This window comes from Thermobia domestica, chromosome 4, assembly GCF_964235325.1.
Source record: "Thermobia domestica chromosome 4, izTheDome1.hap1.1, whole genome shotgun sequence".
Taxonomy (NCBI): domain Eukaryota; kingdom Metazoa; phylum Arthropoda; class Insecta; order Zygentoma; family Lepismatidae; genus Thermobia; species Thermobia domestica.
In genome coordinates, this window is record NC_137457.1 from 279,028,499 (window position 1) to 279,048,799 (window position 20,301).

The 20,301-nt window shown below is 35.7% G+C and overlaps 1 protein-coding gene across 1 annotated transcript in view; it reads left to right on the top strand.

Moving 5' to 3' along the window:
- Positions 1 to 20,301, top strand: part of LOC145684087 (uncharacterized) — a 49,830-nt gene that overhangs the window by 15,750 nt on the left and 13,779 nt on the right. Inside the window, exons 6-7 of the mRNA XM_081755972.1 lie at positions 3,009 to 4,904; positions 14,898 to 15,110. Of these exons, the coding sequence (XP_081612098.1) occupies positions 3,009 to 4,904; positions 14,898 to 15,110 (2,109 nt within the window). The remainder of the gene's footprint in view (positions 1 to 3,008; positions 4,905 to 14,897; positions 15,111 to 20,301) is intronic.

Below are 20,301 nucleotides of genomic sequence, written 5' to 3' on the forward strand. Positions count from 1 at the left end.
TATGGGATATTATTTTTCATGCCAACTTCAAGATATATGTGTTCCAGCTCCAATATTGATTTGTGAATATAAAATGTTACATAGTCTGGCAGCACTAACATTTCTTCAACTCGAACATAACGAAAGGATTAACTTAGCGTGATATCTTATCATAAATTCTGTTTTATTACAAATATTAACGTAAAACGCTTTTGCTATTTTATCTATCGTCTGAAGAAATTTGCATCATCAGACTAATAAATATAGGAATATTCGTTTTTCCTTTTTCGTACAGGATAGATGACCCTTAACAGTTCACTACCTTTTCTGTCTGCTTGCGGCACTGCTTGTAAAGCAACGCATCCACAGACTACTACCCCCCAGAGTTGTCACCAGGGGGCAATAACTGCAATCTCAGAAAGCATGTACACAAATAACCACAACGAACAATACCTGAAAATAATAATCTTCAAACGCAATAGGCAAGATCAAAAAATGTGTAGCCAAATGGTAACGAAAACTCGTTAAGGGATGAACACTTAAGAAGTACATATGAATGAAAAACCAATTTTTTTTTACTTAAATGCTCACAAAATCTGATTCCAGACAACATTTTGACTACCATGGTGCGATCTTCTAAAGTATATATATATATATACACAAACACACACAGAGGTTTGTTAAAATCGAAGTATTCTTTACAGCCTGACAGTTTCTCTTGTGTAAATTAGTGTGGTTAAACAAAGATGAGTTTATCGATATATCAAGAATAAATTCAATCACTTAAAATTAAACTGTATAAAATCGAAAGTATAAGACACACCCACGAATTTCATCATTAATATATTCTCCATATCTTCCTGAAAGCAAGTGGCAGTGTTACTGAACCGTAATTCTGCGTAACTTTTTACAAGATTTTGTTACCACTGTTTACTATTTCCATGTCATTTCTTTTACATTGTAATGTCTAAGGCAGAGAATTCTAAAATAGAGAAATTTCTAAAACAAAGGAGGTGGGTACAAGTAAGTTCTGATATATTATTCTTGATATATCGATAAACTCATCTCTGTTTAACCACACTAATTTATTCAAGAGAAGTTATCATGATGTAAAGAAGCTTTCGATTTTAACAAACCTCTGTGTGTATTTATACCTTAGAAAATCGCAGCATGGCCTTTTTTGGCATATGATAATCATAAAAAGTAAAAGTGTTCATGAAAGCCAGTATATGTATGAAATTCGAGCATTAAACGTTAGAACTGTTTAAGATTGTAGCAAGTTACATAAAGAACCCCACAAACAAAGCCTAATTGTTGATATTCTCCCAGTTTAGACGTTTTTTCGAACTTGAAACCATAATTTTAGTATGAGATACTTCATGAACTATACTATACGAGGAGCCGCGGTGGCTCAGTGGTAGAGTGTTCACCTCTGGTGCATGGGATCCTGGGTTCGATCCCAGCTCGCGCCAAATGAACTTTGTGGTTGACAAACACCGTGTGCGTGGGTTTTCTCGGGTTTCTCTCTTTTCCTCCCACTTTCTTCATTCCACCATTTCATTCATTTCTCATCTTCACCGTCTCCTTTAGCCTAGTCGTCATAAACGTGGGACGTAAAACGTAAAGATTTCGTTTTTTACACTATACGAGTGCTTGTTGATAAGCGTTTTAACTCTAGTCTTCACGAAAACAAGAACTATAATGGTTCATGAATCGCATCATACTAAAATTATTGTTGCATTCGAAAAATCATCTATACTGGTAGAATATCAGCAACGATGTTTTGTTTGTGAGGTTCTTTGTGACTTACTACAATATGTTTCATATGCATCTTACATAGATGTAACGTTTAATGCTTTAACTTCGTATTAATATAATATACTAGTTTTTATGAACACTTTTACTTTTTATGACTGTCATAGGCGGAAGAAGGCTGATCTTTACTCACCCCCTCATCCCTAGCAAACAATAATGGCACAAACATTTATGGAAATTACGATATGAGTAAAGATACGGTTGATGGTTGTTTTCAGAAAGATAACGATGCCAAACTTGTGATTAAAGCTCAGTGAGTGTATCTTGTATTTTTAAAATTTGTACAGTTTAATTTTAAGTGACCCAGTTTATTCTTTAGATATTAAATCACACTATTTTATTATTAAAAAAACGAGTCATCAGGATGTAAAAGAGCTTCAGAAATTATTTTTTAGTTTAACGTCCCAGGATTATGGCCTTTAGGTGAAAGGAGACGGAAAGATGAAAGTGGATGACCGTGAAAGAATTAGTAGAATGAGAATGTGGAAGAAACATGAGAATCCGAAGAAAACTCATTGATATGTTATCCTCCACAAACATAGCATGAGGTCAAACCAGGAGTCTCTTGCATCAGAGGTGAGCACTAAGAGGCCCAATCACTGCGAAATTAAAATATCGCTAATTTTACAATAATTATCTGATATCTTCAAATAGTTCAAAGATAATCGAAATGTGGAACAAGAATGCGCTAGACAATATTATTTTGTATGAGGTACCGTTGTTACGAGTCACCTAGTAGTTATCCGTTTGCAGCCATTTAAAAACGCGAAAATAAATGCCGATTTTCTAAATGGCTGGAAATTGAAAGCAGATAAGTGAGTCCTGATAACGATATCACATGTAAAATAATATTGTCTAGCGAGATTTTGTTCCACTTTTCGGATATCTTTTATCTATTTGAAGATATCACACAATTTCTGTAAAATTAGCGGTATTTTAATTTCACCGTGATGGAGCTCTTAGGTTTTAGGAAACGTCTCTACAGAAACCGGCAGGAGTTTGCACAATAACAGTCAAAGTATAGTTTGAATCAATTTTAAGCACGTATAGTTAGGGAACTATAATTTTCATTCATTAAAGTATACTTATGATGCGAGCCTTAACTTACTATTCAGATACCTGTAAAATTTATTACCATTAAAAATCCGAAAGTTAGCTACTGTCCTATAATTAATTCATAAAATAAATTTTCTAACCTGTCATTTTGTTCTTAGACTACCCTCTGTAATGATGGGAGCTCATATAATAGAAGTGGATGAGACAGCACATTCGGAGGAAGGTCGAAATAGCATCCATAGTAATGTTGAACTATCCGATGAAGAAACTCCCAAAAGTTCCTCTTCGCATAATCAGAGTAGCTCATCGAGAGGCCAAACTCAGTATGATGATGCTAGACCAGGATGCTCGAAATACATGGTAAATAACACGAAACATGATGAAACGCTGCAACATGGTAATCGAAATGCTGCACATACCGACAGTACTAAAATTCAGAATAAAGATAAAAATACCAACCCGTCAAAACCGAAACCTACACGACTTCCCGTACCTTCTAACGCAAATGCAAGGAGATCTGAGCAGAAACCAGTAGTGAAACCCCCTGCAGCGAATTTGGAGTCTAAACCGCCAACATCTCGATCGAATAATGTTGTTAATAAATGGGAATGTAAAGTGAATGATATAGGAGTAAATTTAAAAGAGATGATTGTATCAGTGTACAATCCGGATGAACCTAGCATTCATTCTGAGTCGGAGGAGGAAGAAGAAAATGAATCATATGCTGAAAGGAATACAACTTTTGATTTGAATAAAACGTACTCCTTTGAACCTGGTGATGCTACTGAAGAAATACCATCATCCAGGCCCTACCAGAATAACTCAAATATGGGAGAAGGTACAACTGCTGCGAATTACGAGGATGAAGAATTCGAGTCCAGTGCTAATGAAGAGGAGAATAATTCCGGTGCTGTTGAGATGAATGAAGGACCTGCTCATAAACAAGTCAGTGATATAGTAGAGAGCACATCTTCGGTTGACGCTTCCAATGTTGAATCATCTTTAGCGAACAGCAATCTGAACGAGAATTGCACTTCTAATGTTGATAACAATACTGTAAGAACATACGAAGAAGACGGTTCGCATGCTTTATTGAAACAAGACGACGAGTCATCTCGAGTTCGTCAAGAAACAGATGAGCTTAGTCAAAATCAAACTAAACCTTGTGAAGATTTGGGTGTCCAGGAACATAATGATAATGATAAAAGACAAAAACGTGATAAGTCCAAAAGTAGGGAACGTAATTCAGATTCTAGGGGTAGTAATGCTACGGTAAGTTCTAGAGGAGAAGTTGAAAAAATTACTGCTGTAAACAAAATGAAAAAGAGAGAGACAGCAGACAATACCTCATCACCAACAAAACAAGTTCAAAAGAATAACACGAATTATGGTACTGGAAATCAGTCTATGAGTATTTTGAAAAATGAATATAGTAAAGAGAAACGAAGTAAAGATGAAGGAAACGTAAAAAACATAATGAAAGAGAAAACTCATGTAAGTTTTGTGAAAGAGAATGCAAACAAAAAATCAACAGATGCATCCGCCCAAAAGACGCATAGCTTAGAAAAAAATAACGTACATAAACCTACATGCGAGCCAACCAAAAAAGAGGCTGTGAAAAATAACAAACCTGAGATATCCAAAAGCGAAAACCCCATTAACTCTGTCGAAAATAGTTCAAGAGGTTCGAAGCGTTCGAATCGTTCGCCTTTGAACCCAGATGAATCAGATACATACATAGATCTGAAGAATCCTGATGAAGTCAGGCCTGGTCGATTATTGAAAGCTAGAAGCAAGAAACATGAGCAAGAGAATGGATATGGAGATGTGGTCTATGAATCTTACATGCAGAAAGAACAATTCGACGAAATGAACAGACGAGCCTTGATGGCTGAAGCGTTGAATGAAGTTCTGATAGAGAAGATTTACGGTGCTGGGAAGCGGAATGTTGAGAAATGTAAGCATGGGCGAAGTGATTGTAAATGTTTACGTAAAAATGTTGCCCTTCCACCATTGAAGGAACACCAGGGACGGCAGCGATGGCAAACCGTCAGGTTAGCATGAGTAGCGACGTTGTAGTGGTGTAGCTGTTGAAAAGCAACTATTCTTATTCACCAATAGCTACTAGATCGTGTAAATTATATTTGACGTAATATTATTTCCTTGCTAGATATATTGTGTATTATGGTCGAAAATTTTTAGCTATTATTGTATTCGTTAAAATCATAAGCAGTGAAATATGCGTAATAGGCAAGAAACTAGATTTTGCAACCAGTTACAATCTCTTTATGTAGTTTAAGGGACAAAAAGGAATATTGTCTATATTTAAAATAATGTTTTCTCAACAATTCTTTCTAATTGGTTTTGAAAGCAGATATTTGTACTTTCACAGAGGGGGTGAGTCCTTCTGAAGTGATCTAATGAGGGTTACTTCACTACTTTTGTTTATTTTTTTTCTTCATTTTTTTATATACTGTTACAATATTCATTGGCAGCACAAAACTTTTTTTTTTTTTTAATGTAATCCCAGCCGGTTTGTGAATGGCGACCATTTTTGATGAGCACCACGTGCCAATTTGTGACTTTGCAGACGTTAGCGTAAACGTGTCTTAGGACTGGATTGTTCAAAAACATTGCTACAAACACCATTTTCTTCAGCAGTTCCCCCCTTTAATTTTGTCTGTTAGCATGAAAAGCCTTTGTTGTTGAAGCCATAGTTGATTAAGTACAGTATTTATTACGTATAATACTATACTTAATATAGCTAGAGTAACATACTACTGATGCTTGCTCCCTAAAATTTTTATAATTTTTTAAATTTGAAATGTTGTAATTTTTGCAAAGTTTGAATTACACGTGTATCTGTGGTGGAACAGGAATAAAAAGCTAATTTGTTTACAGAATATACATCTATATAAGGCAAAACTATAGTCAAAATTTCAACTTTGATATTTGACTATGAACAAAGTTATGGATTTTTAAAAATACGGGAAGTGAATATTTAGCTACTTCCCAACCATTTGTTTCTGAAACTAAATATTTTACCAATAGATCACATTGTTTTTATTTGTTATTTCTGTTTTAATGTTGAATGACTTACGCCTTACAATGTCCAAAAGAAATTAATTTTGAAAATTAACTAAAATTGATAACCAATCACGAATGAAAATAAAATGAAGTATTAAAAGTAGTAAGAAATAAAAATAACATTTGATATATTGAAACTTATTATTGTGAATTAAGAATAAGTGCAGCAGTTAAAGGACCATGTCTCTGTACGCTCAGTATTTACTTTTCGGATGGAAATTGCAGTCAATATAAGAATGGAAAAATAAACATTTGCAACCACAAAACAGATTTTGGACTAGAAAAGCTCTCTTCCCATGGCAAAAATGTCTGCGATGAAGTAGTAGGCATAGCAAAGCGTGAAGCCAGTAAAACCATCTTGCAAAGAACAAGACTGGCTCAAATCTTCAGTGCAGGGAAAAAGTTTGATTTCTGCAAATAAAACATTAAAAGTATTACCTATTATCTCTTCACACAACAAGTAATTGTTACTCATATCGAGGGACTTGATGCCAGATTTAAAAATGGTATACAAGGTGATGGAACAAGAAAATATTATAAATTTCATGACGTTTCAAGAAACATAATTTACCTACAATTCTCTGTTTTTCTACATAATTTCCGTGCCGGTTTAATCGTTTATCGTAACGGACCATGAGTTTTTGGGTACCGTCCTCATTAAACTCTGTTAGCTGTGATGATACCCAGTTCTTCACGGTCATTTTTACTTTTTCATCCATATCTAAATGCTTGCTACCCAGAAAGGTCTGATGACAATTTGGAAATTGTTAATCTCCCTGTTTTTGTGAACTTTGGTTTCAACAGTCTACCAAATCGTCAGTTATTACAGGTGGTCGACCAGAGCGCGATTCGTCGTCGACGTTTTCCCAACCTTCCTTGAACAGTTTGGTTATTTTCTTACTTTACTGTCACTCATTGCATTGTCAGCATACATACACCTCACATATCTTGGGATGCATATTCACAGCTGTCATGTTTTTTTGTTGTTTGGAATCGGATTGCTGGCCATATTTAACAATTGACGGGCTCGATTTTTTTTAATGTTAACCTTACACACTACTAAACTTACAGAATAACGCTACAGATGACGTCTGCTTGTACTTAAAGATGCCAGGAACCTACGCGCGCACTCATTTTCAAGGCCACGTGAAATTTCAAACGACATTCACAAGCAGACCTATCTCATTGCAATGTTTATAGTTATCTACAAAACATAAGTATTCTTTCATAAATTATAATGTTATTTTTAACTTTATTTTTCATGGATGTGGTTTTCACTGCATAAATAATGCATTTCTAGTGTGATTATATGTGTATTTTCATCATGGATAACTGATCAAAAATTTCACAGCTAGATCTTCGCCATAGCATCTGACTCGTCAGGACGTAGACTTCCATACAAATGACTTCTAATTACCTTGAGCGCTGAGTACCCTTGAGCATAAGACCAGGAACAGTGCATCAAAGATGTACATGCTAGCCGGAGAAATCAGTCAAAGTTATTGTTCATTTTTTGTGCAAAATTTTGATATTTTACTAATAATATTAATGCGGGCTATGATGATAATTCTGATGTCATATTGGTTATAATAAATTGTACATTAATTTTATATTCTATTTCTATATTAGGCAAATTTTGCCATCAGTATCTTCCAAAGAAAACAACTGTCTAGTTGTCTCGTCGTTAAAGTCCGTACAGAAACATACATTGTGAGTACTGAAATCCTTTATAAAACGTCACAATTCATGTAATATTACCGTTTCACAATTGCACCTGCTTTGTTTTTAAAGTCTCTGCTTTGTCTTTATGTTTCTATATAGTTATTGTTATTAAAGTATTCGACACACTTTTCTGCTTGCTTCTTCATTTTTAATGAAATGGATGTTCATGTGTCCACACACACATATATGATCTTATCCAAAGCCTTTTCAAAATCGCTATTAATCAATCTTGTTCAGAAAATCAGTTCAAGTTATCACAGCGAATATAAAACATTGTCTTCTATAGGCATCATTACTTCACTGAAATGAGAAGATACTGCAAAGTGAGCTATCAGTTTTTTCTTTTCTTTCCTTTTTAATGTAAAAAGAAGAAAGGCGTAAGAATGATGAATCCTCAAATGAGTACCACACGTAGTTCCTTATGTGCCTTCAATAAGAAAAGTAGCTAGAATTGATAACCTCTGGGCAAACAACAATTAATAAACATTATGCAGATTATGGAACCATTTAACATTTATTAAAAAAGAATCGAGATATGTAAGCCTATGTAGAAATGATGTTTACTAGTGATCGAACTTAGTTCTAACTAACTAACTCTATGGCCTATGGAACCCGGAGGTTCAATGCCGCGTTCACAAAAGCTCTCCACTGACTTCTATCCTTAGCTAACTGCATCCAGTTTCTACTCTGTATTCCAATCTCTGCGAGATCCATCTTAATATTGTCCTCCCATCTGCGCCTAGGTCTTCCTAATGGTCGTTTTCCGATTGGTCTTCCAGTCAAGACTTTGAAAGCGTCTCTACTTTCTTCCATTCTAGCTACATGACCCGCCCATCTAAGCCTCCTAGACTTGACGACCCTAAGAATGTTGGGTAAACCATATAAATTATGTAGTTCCTCGTTATGAAGTTTCCGCCATTCCCCATTCCCGTTCCTCTTCGGTCCGAGTATTCGTCTCAGGATCTTGTTCTTAAATACTTTCAGTCTATGTTCTTCCCTCAGAGTAAGTGACCATGTTTCGCAGCCATACAGAACTACAGGCATGATTATCGTTTTGTATATTTTAAGTTTCAAATTCCTCGACAGAATTCGCGACGAAAAGAGATTTTGAACCGAATAGTAACACGAATTCCCTGCTTTTAGTCGACATTTAATTTCTCCGTGAATATGATTTTCCTCTGTTAATATTGATCCTAGATATTTGAAAGTATCCACTTTATCAAAAGTATTATTTAGTATTTTAACGCATCCATAATTTGCTGTATTCCGGTCCCGACGTACTTCCATGTATTTAGTTTTCTCTGCATTTACTTCTAAACCCATGTCCCTGCAAGCGTTTAATAAGATCTCTGCATTTCTTTCTATTGTTCTCCTATCATCTCCTATTAAATTTACATCATCAGCATATGCCATAACCTTTACCGTTCAACTGTAAGCCCTGGTTGCTATCTTTGATTTTCCTTATAGCGTATTCCAAAACGAAGTTAAATAATAATGGCGACAACGCATCTCCTTGTTTCAGGCCATTTTCGACGTGAAAGCTCGTGGACAAAAATTTTCCTACCCGGACTTTACTTTGGGATTCATTTAAACATATCTTAATTAATCTAATTAGCTTTCTCGGTATTCCAAGTTCTGCAAGAACGTTGTATAATGTTTCTCTCCTAACCGAGTCGTACGCCTTTCTAAAATCAATAAATAGTTGATGTACCGGGGTATTGTATTCCCACTTTTTTTCGAGTATTTGGCGAATGGTAAATATTTGGTCGATAGTTGATCGATTTCGTCTAAATCCGCACTGATAATCTCCAATAATTTCATCTGCGTATGGGGTCAGTCTTGCTAACAGAATATTTGAAAGGATTTTATAGGATGTTGACAGAAGAGAAATGCCTCGATAATTATTACAGTCAGTTTTGTCGCCTTTCTTGTGGATTGGAACAATGATTGATTCTTTCCACTCTTGAGGCAATTCTTCCTTGTTCCAGATAAGGAGAATGAGTTTGTGTATCTTGTTCCACAATTTTTCGCCTCCAGCCAAAATTAACTCAGCCCGAATTTCATCTACACCCGGAGATTTGTGTTTCTTTAATTTCTTTATAGCGGTTTCTACTTCTATTCGATTGGGTTCTGGAATATACGGTTCTGCGGTGTGTATCTCCTTTTCTCCACGAACACTAGTTTTTGGTTGCGTGTTAAGCAAATCGTCAAAGAAATCTTTCCATCTATTTAAGATGCTATCCGTGTCAGTGAGAACTGTACCGTCAGATTTCTTTAATATATAAGCACGAGGTTGATAGCCTCTCTTAAATTCGTTGATTCCCTTATACATGTCCCGGATGTTTTTATTTTTACTATTATCTTCAAGTTCCTTAATTTTAGCTTTCAGAAAATCACGTTTCTTTGTTCTAAAAGTTTTGGAAGTTTCCCGCCTGATATCTGCGAAATTTTGTGTTGTCATTTCATTCGGATTTTGTAGCCAGCGTAATTTTGCCTGTTTTCTCTTCTCTGCTAGTTTTATGCATTCCTGGTCGAACCATGGTTTGTTCCTACGTATTTCCGCGTGTCCCAATTTTTCTTTTGCTGAAATTTTAATGCTATCTCTAATTTCAATCCAGGTATCCTCAACACTAGTGCACTCCGAATCTTCTAAAGCCGAAAATCTATTCGAAATTTCAATCTGGTATTCCTCTCTTACCTGGCTCTCTTCTAATTTCTTTAAATTGAATCTCTCCGTTTTCGGACAATGAATATTACCTTTATTCAACGATAACCTCTCTCGTATTATCGCTGCTACCAGGTAGTGGTCAGTGTCACAATCAGCCCCTCTAAACGACCGGACATCAATTATGCTAGATTGCCTTCTTCTGTCTACTAAAACGTGATCAATTTGATTATGTGTTTTCCCGTCTGGTGATGTCCAAGTGTATTTATGAACGTCGCGATTTGGGAATTTTGTACTCTTCACGATTATGTTTTTGGATGTTGCAAAGTTCACGAGTCTAACACCGTTATCATTACTTTCCTTATGCAGACTTTCGTTCCCTATAATCGGTTTGAAAATATCCTCTTGTCCTACCTTCGCATTGAAATCCCCTAATAGAATTTTCATATGGTATCGCGGGAGTTGGTCAAATATCCGTTCCACTTCTTCGTAAAAACTGTCTTTTATATCGTCATCCTTATCTTCCGTTGGGGCATGTACATTTAAAACAATAATATCACACCACCGTCCCTTAAGAGTAATAAAAGAAAGTCTGTCAGTAACAAATTCAACCCGTTTAATTGCTGGTAATATACGTTTATGAACTTAGTTCTATTTTTTTTTTTTAAACCAATATTTCTATACTTTTCACACTTATTTTCCTTTTATCTTTTATGTCTGCCATTGTCTCATCACTGTTTCACAATCCTGTCATAGATGAGCTTTCCCTGGAAAGGTTCCATGATATACTCATAACAGTCCACTTTCGTCGGCATTGCATTGCTGTACGTACCTGATTCCTAGTTACACAGGGGCAGCGTATCTTTCGGTGCATTTCATGCATGCTGATGGCACTGACTCAGCGAACTCCCATAACATCGAAATACGAAGTGGTGCTTGGTAATGTTCACAAAATTTATAAACCAAGTGGAAATGTAAATTTTAAAATAACGTTTCTGTAATATAATGTCTCGTACCATACATCTGCAGGTAGCATAAAATATGAAGGAATATAGACGACGTGATAGGCTATAAGTATACGTTATTAGTAATTTTGATGTCTTTAATTGTACATGCACTAAATCAATAGTTCGAAAAGAAATGAAATGAAATCTTTCAGTTTTACGTCCCCCAGTTATGCCGGCTAGGCTAAAGGAGGCGGTGAAGATGAGAAATGAATGGAATGGTGGAATAAATAAAGTAGGAGGAAACGGGAGAACCCACGTGCACGCTGTTTGTCCACCACAAAGTTTACTTAGCACGAGCTGGGATCGAACCAGGGACCTCATGCACCAGGGAATGAACGCTCTAGCACTGAACCATTGTGGCCTATCAGCAGTTCGAATTTGCGATAGACCAGCAAAGGGCTTACCATATGAAAAGTTCTACCATACAGGCGAAAGGAAGTAAAGAAAAGCAATTATTGAATACATTTTTCCATCATAGATTAAATCAGGGATGTGCGTACTAAAGGCGCTCTTAGCATTAGGTCGATGAGAATGCATTGAGTTTGCATGGTTAAAAAAAAGAAACAGATCAACAAGCAAATATCATTGTAGCCTATGCTCAAGTTCATATCACATTACAGTTGTGTTGCTATTTTCTATTCACGTTGTTGATAAATGTTTTCTGGTTTTATTATTTTGATGCAATAATTTGTTCAGAATCAAATATTTAATTTTTATTATTATTTTGTTTTAAAGTCAGCATGATAAGACACATGTCTCTATATACTCTGTCTTATTATTTGATTTTTAGTTATCTTCTACTACTACTGTTACTATTCTTGTATATTTAATGTATGCATGGTGAACCAATTATCTTGAAGCATCCTTGTAACTTTTAAATTAATAGATATAAATCGCTGAAATTTACTATCATGCAAATATCGAGAAGGAGAAATCGTTTGACATAATTTGCATTACCACTAGATCGGCACTGTTGCCCAGACAACGTAAAGTTACACTTTTTCAAACAACAACACGTCAGATTATTATATATTTCAAATCTACATATGAAACGAAAATTTACAATACTACATTTATTGTTAAGTGTTACAAACCAAGGATGCTACAGTATCACAACACCCAAATTTTGGGAGAATCTACAACAGTTATAAAAGTAAGTGAGACGGACGGGCCCGAGTACATCCAAAGGACCTTAGTGCCCAATACTTGATTATGATATGATGTATTTCAAATAAATAAGAACAAAGTTGTAAGGATTGAAAGGTTTTCTTTCGATGAATTGCTCAAGTATGTACCACATCCAATCACATAGAAGGTTTTTTTAATATTATTTTTGAATAGCAATTCTTATTTGTGTTGTAGATTCCTCCAGAGGTTCGATATTGACGTTCTGTAGTGTTAGTTTGTAACGGTGAATACAAAATATGTTGTTGTAAGTTTTCGTTCAATATGTGAATTTAAAACATGAATGATTTGACTAGTGCCATTTCATATATATATATGTAACTTGATGTTGGGTTGGCAATATTGTTAAGCTGGTGATATCGTAGTGTATGTCAAACTACAGAGTGTTTCAAAATGACTATCGGAGTTTTAAGGCTTTGTAGTGCTTATTATATTTAACGTATAATTATGCCATTTATACAATCTCCTGATACATCAAATGAAAGAGCAACTCAAACAATTTTTTTTTTTTTGCTACAAGTGTTCAGTGTGAGCACCATTCGTCACACGGCACACATCAAGGAATAGGCGAGAACGTCCCATAAACTTTCCGCCGGGATATGGCACAAAAGACATTCAATTTAGGGGGGTCTCGTTGCAACTATACTATGTCATTGGGATTTGCTGATCCCAGATGCGAATATTATGAGTGTTCACATCGCCACTTAGGTGAAATGTCGATCCATCACTGAAGACGACACTATCCAGAAAATCTTCGTCGTCGTGCAGCAACATTTCATTTGCAAAGTTGACATGTAAACCATAGTCTGTAGACTTTAGAGCCGGTAGCAATTGCAAACGGTAAGGACATAGTTGTAAACGTCTCCTTAAAATTCTCGACACAGATGGTTGCACTGTAACTTCAGGTTCAGTCTCTGTAAAACACAAAAAGCTTTCTGCTCAGTAGTCGACATCTTTGCTACTAGCACTTTCTAACGGCAGGCAGAGGAAACAGTGCATGCGCATGCGTGCGTGCAAAACGGTTTGAGTTGCCCTTTCATTTGATGTATTATCTATAATTGTAAGTTAGCTGTAATAAATATTACAAACCTTAAACCCGAATATTCATTTTGAATCACCCTGTATTTTCCCCCGTTGGTAAGAGCATTTCAAGATAAATGGTCCACCCGATATCATACATTATATATAGAGAGAGTTCACGTCCCATGATTATGCACCAAGGCTAAGCCAAACGATGATAATGAGATGGATGATAATGGAGGATTGACGAAAGTGGGGGATAACGGGAGAACTGCAAGAAAATCCACGCATACGGTGTTTGTTCATTTATATATGATTAATAATTTATCCAATTAATATTTAAACCTCATAGTTGCATTTGTATTATTTCTACGGAAATCTAGATTATCCATGTGAATTGTTTGTTTTGTTGAAAACAAAACAAAAATCAGTAACAAGAGAGACTGTAAACGTTTTGATCATTCTTAAAAAGAAAATAAAAAAAAAAAAAAAACTGAAATAGAAAATGTTCATGACATTACGACTAGGTGCTTTGTATTGTTCTCTGGTTAACTTTCGAATATACATATTTATATCATAAATATCATTAAAGAAAGTTGTATGTACAGGATAGTGAAATGTAGGTTAGCTAGCATGTATTAATGCTTTGGAAGTATGGTGAAAATTATTTAGTTTTAGCATATCATATTCTTATTAATATTGCTGTTGTAAACATGTAATATTTCTTCTATTTGTAAAATAGATTTTTGTTTTGTCACTGTAACCTTAATAATTGATAGTTGGTTTTCTTGAGCTGAAAAAAATATGTATGCAGGCATATTTTAAACATAAAATTCCATGCAGTTGTACTAACAATAAAATTAATATATATGAGTTACTTTGTGTTACAGCACAACTTCTGGAGACAGTTACGACCCATATGAATTTGCCGAGCGCCAAATGATGGAGTTGCTCGGATTAGGTGATTGGCATCCAACTCCTAAACAACCCTCTATCCTTGAAACTTCCCCAACGTCTGCTTTTACTAAGTACAAATCCCCGAAAGAAAATAAAAGACCCGAATCTCCTGATAAACAGCTGATGATATCAGGAATCTCACCTTATTCTACTTCGTGTAAGCCGAGTAACAAAGATGTAAATAGAAATAGTGACCTAATCAATGTCGATAATATTGATACTAGTGATTTTAGTTTTGATCTTAATAATCTCACCCTGTGTAATCCAATTGCTGTTAAGCCAGCAAGGAAAAATGCTCTTAATCGAGGAATTAGTCTAGATCGTAAATTTAAAGGCGCGGATATGTATTTGTCAGTGCAACCTTTAGCTTTTGAAAAGAAAAATTCCCTTCCTACCTTTTCCAGTACCTCTCCTACCAAACAACCTGCCCAAAGATCCATGTCTCTTTTTGATGCTAAGCCAGTGGTGGTTCGACGAGATGATAAGAGGAGAAAGGAAGATTGGGGTCTCTTGAACCAAGAAGGGGAGAATTCCGATGAGGAAGCGTTGTCGCCGGAAAGTTCTACCAATCACCGATTGGCTGCTAACAAACCCAGTGGTGATTCAGCGTATAGCAGGTATATACTTGTTTCTTCGCCTAGTCGCTGCTGTTGTTGTTTACGTGATTAGCTGATTTGTGGTTTAGCATCCCTTTCGGCGAGGATCCTGTATAAGACGTGGACCTAACGTGTGGAATCTGAACCATATGAGCTCCTACCAGGAATTGAACTCAGGTCTCCCGCGCGAAAGCCGGGTACGCTAACCATATAGCCATGAGGGATCTCTGTATGTTTAAGTTGTATTCGATAAAAGAGGAGTTTGGAGGATTCCTCTATTACTTTACAGGTTTCGAGAATATAATACTGTAGGTCAGTAGACATAGTGTATTTTTAGTTTTGTTTTGTTATTGTATATGACCGTTGTGATTTGAAGAAGAATAAAAACCACACAAAGCAATTCAGTCCAATACTGAAAAAACTAATATATATCAAATATTGAAATTCTATGGAAAAGAAAATTCTACAATGTAAACGTATTAATATTAATGAATTTCAAATATTATTTAAGCCTTTGCCTTTCAGCTGCAGATACATTTGTATATTTTAAAATTTAGAACATCAATAGTATTGCAGTATACCGGGTGTATTAAAAATTCGGGTCCATAAGCCAGCTGATTACAAGAAAAGGGTAAACATTATAATACAGACTCCAGCTGTGCATGGATAAGCAGGACCGCTTTAAAAGGACAAAGTAGAGTAGGGTAGGATAGAGTACAGTAAAATAAGGATAAGTAGGGTAGGAATAGGAACGGATTAGCTTAAGGTTAGGGAAGTTTTGACCCATTTTCATAAAATTAATAGAGAGTAATTTCTCATTTCTGAGTGAGTATACCAGCTGGAGCGGGCATTGTAAAGTTAACCCCAAGAAAATTGAAAAAGAGGAAAGTTGTTGGAAATATAAATGGTGGAATTTTTTCCAATCATATATGCCGTTTGTGGTTCACACTGATAAGGCGCCCTTTGTTAAATGGAAAAGCAACATTTCCAGTTCAGCAAATTGCTCGAACGGAACATACAGGTACGCGAAAATGACACGAGGAACGTTTACATTATGTGAGGAAACCTGTAACCCCTTCGATCCGTTCCTCAACAATGCTGTATTGTATGGTGTGGTGAGAACACAAAGGAACAGCCTCCTGAATAGGCAATGCTGTTTTTTTGTCATTATTTAACATTGGGCGCCTTACCAGTATCGAGCCCAAACGACTAGTGCAGTTAGAAATATTCAGCCGTTTTAGATTGAACATCACCTACTATCAACGACTTACCTTTCTTCCCATTGGTTTCGTATCTCATAATGGAGTTGACTATGGTTCCAAACTTCTGATACACCTTGTATTCGTGATAGTGTCTTCTAACATTTTACTTTTCTTAGAAAGTAATAACAAACAGTGAAGTTACAACATTTTAAGCAAACCAATGTGCGCAGCGGTCGTTAAGTTACGAAAGAATCTGGTATCCTTGTCGTTAGCGGAAGATTTAAATTTGGTAAGGAAAGGGTTAAGAGAGAGCATGAGTGGATACAGCTAGTACGGACTAAGAGCTTCTATTTAACGTGAACCATAAACACTTTCCCGTAATGAAAAGCCTGTATGGCACATGTTAAATCGAAGCTATTAATCCATACTAGATATATCCTCTTCTGTTTCCGTGTAATGTTTCAAGTTCTTTTTTCATATAGGAAAATTAAGTTAACAGACGTCTAGATGGTTTAGGGTTTGATTTCATGTTAAGTAGATTACGTATTCCACTCAAAATAACTTATAGGCAAAGTATGTACACGACTGCTTTCACACAAATTAGAATAGTTTAACTTAACTCTTTTTGTAATCTTGTGAAACTAACGCATATATGTAAGAAATCTCACGTAAAAAGCAGTGCTTCTGGCAACCTTGTCATATGTCTGACGTAAACAAGCAAATTAGTTTGCAGACTTGCCATCTGCACAGATGCATCAGACGCACAATAGTTCATTCTAACTGCCGAAGTATGTTTAGCTACTTACAACGTGCGTCTTTTTATGAAGAGTTGACTACTTTGTCACCCCTGTTACTCGCTGTAACTTCTTACTACCAAAGTTACCGAGAATGTTTTTACGATTTTTTTTTTTTTTTTTTTTTTTTTTTTTTTTTTTTTTTTTTTTTTTTTTTTTTTTTAGGTAAGCTGTATGGTAATGTGCCGAGATATTATCTAATTTCCAAAGTGGATGAATTATGAACTACGAATAAACTATAAACAAATTTATAGTGTAGAATAATCAGCTTACGTACAAACAATTTTAATATGCCTAATCAACACTAAAATACATAATTATCAGGTTGTCTAAAACGTATAATCTTTGGAAGTCAAAATTGTGAATGCATTTGTTGTGATTTGAAAGTAACATTATGGAACCACATATGCACTATTATGTTGGATGACCTGCCATTTCGCCGGCAGTACCATAATCCCTTCACTGTAGAACTTAGGTGTTTTGAAAAGACGTGGTCTTTGCCACAATTTTTATACTTTCTTTCGTTTTCCAATTTGATTTAATCTGGATCTCATATTTGCCGCATTTTTTAAAACATAGAACATAAATAATAAATGATCTGATCATAGAACTTATGTAATTTAACTAGTAAAAACGGGATTACAAATCACATGAATTTTGATCACACTTGCAGAGAATTTGTAGATTGTGATAAATTATAATTTCAGTATCTCTCTCAATGTTTTAAATAAGAACCTCTGTACCCTCCATTCATTTTATAGCTGTTGTGTAATATTTTAAGCGTAAACATTTTTATTCATTTATAATAGCCGTAAGTCTCTCTTATTTTTACGAAAAGTAAAAGCCACCCTAATATACAGGCTAGCGGCAAGTATTTCTAACTCGTGTGTGTGTGTGTGTGTCATCGATTATCTTACCATTTGAACAATCTTTGTACAAATAAAAATAAAATATTTGAAGGGTAAGGGGAAAAAACAAGGAATGTTCATGTGCGTACTTTTTCGGGTGCTTTGTCCTATCTGTTGGTGACTCTTGGTACTATTTGACTGTATATGCCATGCATGCGTAGATTTAGAATATATCCATCTAAAAAGAGGCAAAAAATTTGACTAATCCTATTCTTTTTACGTTGTTTTCAATATTAAAACGCCGTTTTCTATAAAATGCAATTTTGTAACATTCCTTCTTCCCCCTCCCCTCCCCCTTACCCTTTATTTCATCTTAATGTAATGCTTCAGCCTTATATTTCAAGTTAGGCGATTTACTTAGGTTCTGTCTTTGGCTCTGCTACTTTTTCAGTTAGCTTCTTACAATTGCTAAATTGAATACATTGTTACAGTCCTTCTCATCATAGAACTATCCTAGAGTTAGTGATACATTAATCCTCGGAAATTTTAGAAACAATATTTGTCTTTCTGGAAGCTCGTATATTGTGCTGTTAATGAGTGTTATTACTAGTTCTTAAACCTTCCTGTGAGTAAAGAAAACAGTATTCACACTGACTTGAAATGGAGAAGAATTAAAATAAGTCATGAAAATGCTTGAAAATATACCGAGAGATAGGGAAGTGTGCTATATTTCACAGAACAGTTAGAGATTTTTTTTTTTCCCTGAATATTTGAAAGAATCAGGACAGATAAGAAGAAGGCTGGAAAAAGGAAATTATCTTTAGAAGCGCCGAAAAATATTAAAACTTGAAGCTTCAACAAATTGAATCAGAATTTCAAATGGTTCAGAAATCTTCACCAAATAAAAAGAAAACTCTCAGAGTTTCCTTATTGTGATCTACAAGCGTGTGCGCACACAGGTGATGATACAACACCACGAAATGCGCAGTAGTGGATCAGCCCACGCCAGTCAAGATGCGGACGGTACAAAGGAAAGTTCAGTGTGTTCCGTGGCTTGCTAAATTCTAATCCGTGATCAAAGTGCAACGTGAATATCGTTGCGCGTACAACGAAGCGCCTCCACATAGGAATAACATTACTCGGTGGGATAAGCAGTTGAAGGATACCAGTAGTTCGTTGGACAAATTCCGTTCTGGTACGCCATTGGTAAGTGATGAGTCTGTAGAAGCCATACGGGAGGGCTCGCTACTTAGACCGTGTGCCTGGGTTTTCTCGGGGTTCTCCCGTTTCCCCCCACTCTTCATTCCACCATTTCATTCATTACTCATCATCACCGTCTCCTTTAGCCTAACCGGCATAACCGTGGGACGTAAAACTCAAAGATTTAATTTAATTTCATTTTTCACTACCTAGAAAATCAATGCGTGCGTATTGTAGACAATTAGACCTAAGCAAAACTACAGTTTATAAGGTGTAAAGAAATGTCTACGTTTTCCGGTTACAAAGTGCAGCTGTTGCACGCTTCAAACCGGCAGATAGACCCAAACCATTCGCGTTTGCTACAGATATGCTTCATGAGATCGACAATGATAAACCATTTCTGCAGAAAATTGTGTTTAGCGAAGGGGCAACATTCCATGTCTATGGATATGTTTATCGCCATAACGTCCGAATATGGGCTGCTGAAAAGTCTTCTGTCTACGTTGAGTACCAACGTAACACCCCTAAAGTGAACGTGTGGTATGGCCTGATGCAAGCCCATTTTTCTTTGAGGAACAGACTGTGACGGCAAACAACTACCTTGATATGTTGGAATTGTATGCAGCGCCACAATTTCCAGAAGATGTCATCTTTCAACATGACGGCGCTCCTCCACACTACGCCGACATTGTTCGTGAGTTTCTGGATACAACATTCCTCCAGCCGTGGATCGGCAGGGGTTCTGTCAAACCATGGGCACCATGATCCCCGGATCTGACGCCGTTAGACGTTTGCTTTTGGGGTTATGTGAAGTAACATATATATATATATATATATATATATATATATATATATATAGTGAACGGATCAACGACATTAATCATTTAAAGCAGAGAATCACAGAATCATAGACGTTATTCACTCTGTTACACCATACATCCTTAACCGTGTGTGGGAAGAACTTGAATATCATTTAGATGTGCGTAGGGCAACAAATGGAAACCATATCGAACTGCACTGAATAGGTATGAAACTTGGAGATTTTTTTTCTTTTATTTGGTGAAGATTTCACATTTCTATCTTGTTTCATTGATTTCGTGTGACCGGTCAAAAATGGACCATGACTTTAACTCATTAAATATCGATTGTAGAAAGTGATCAAATTTTG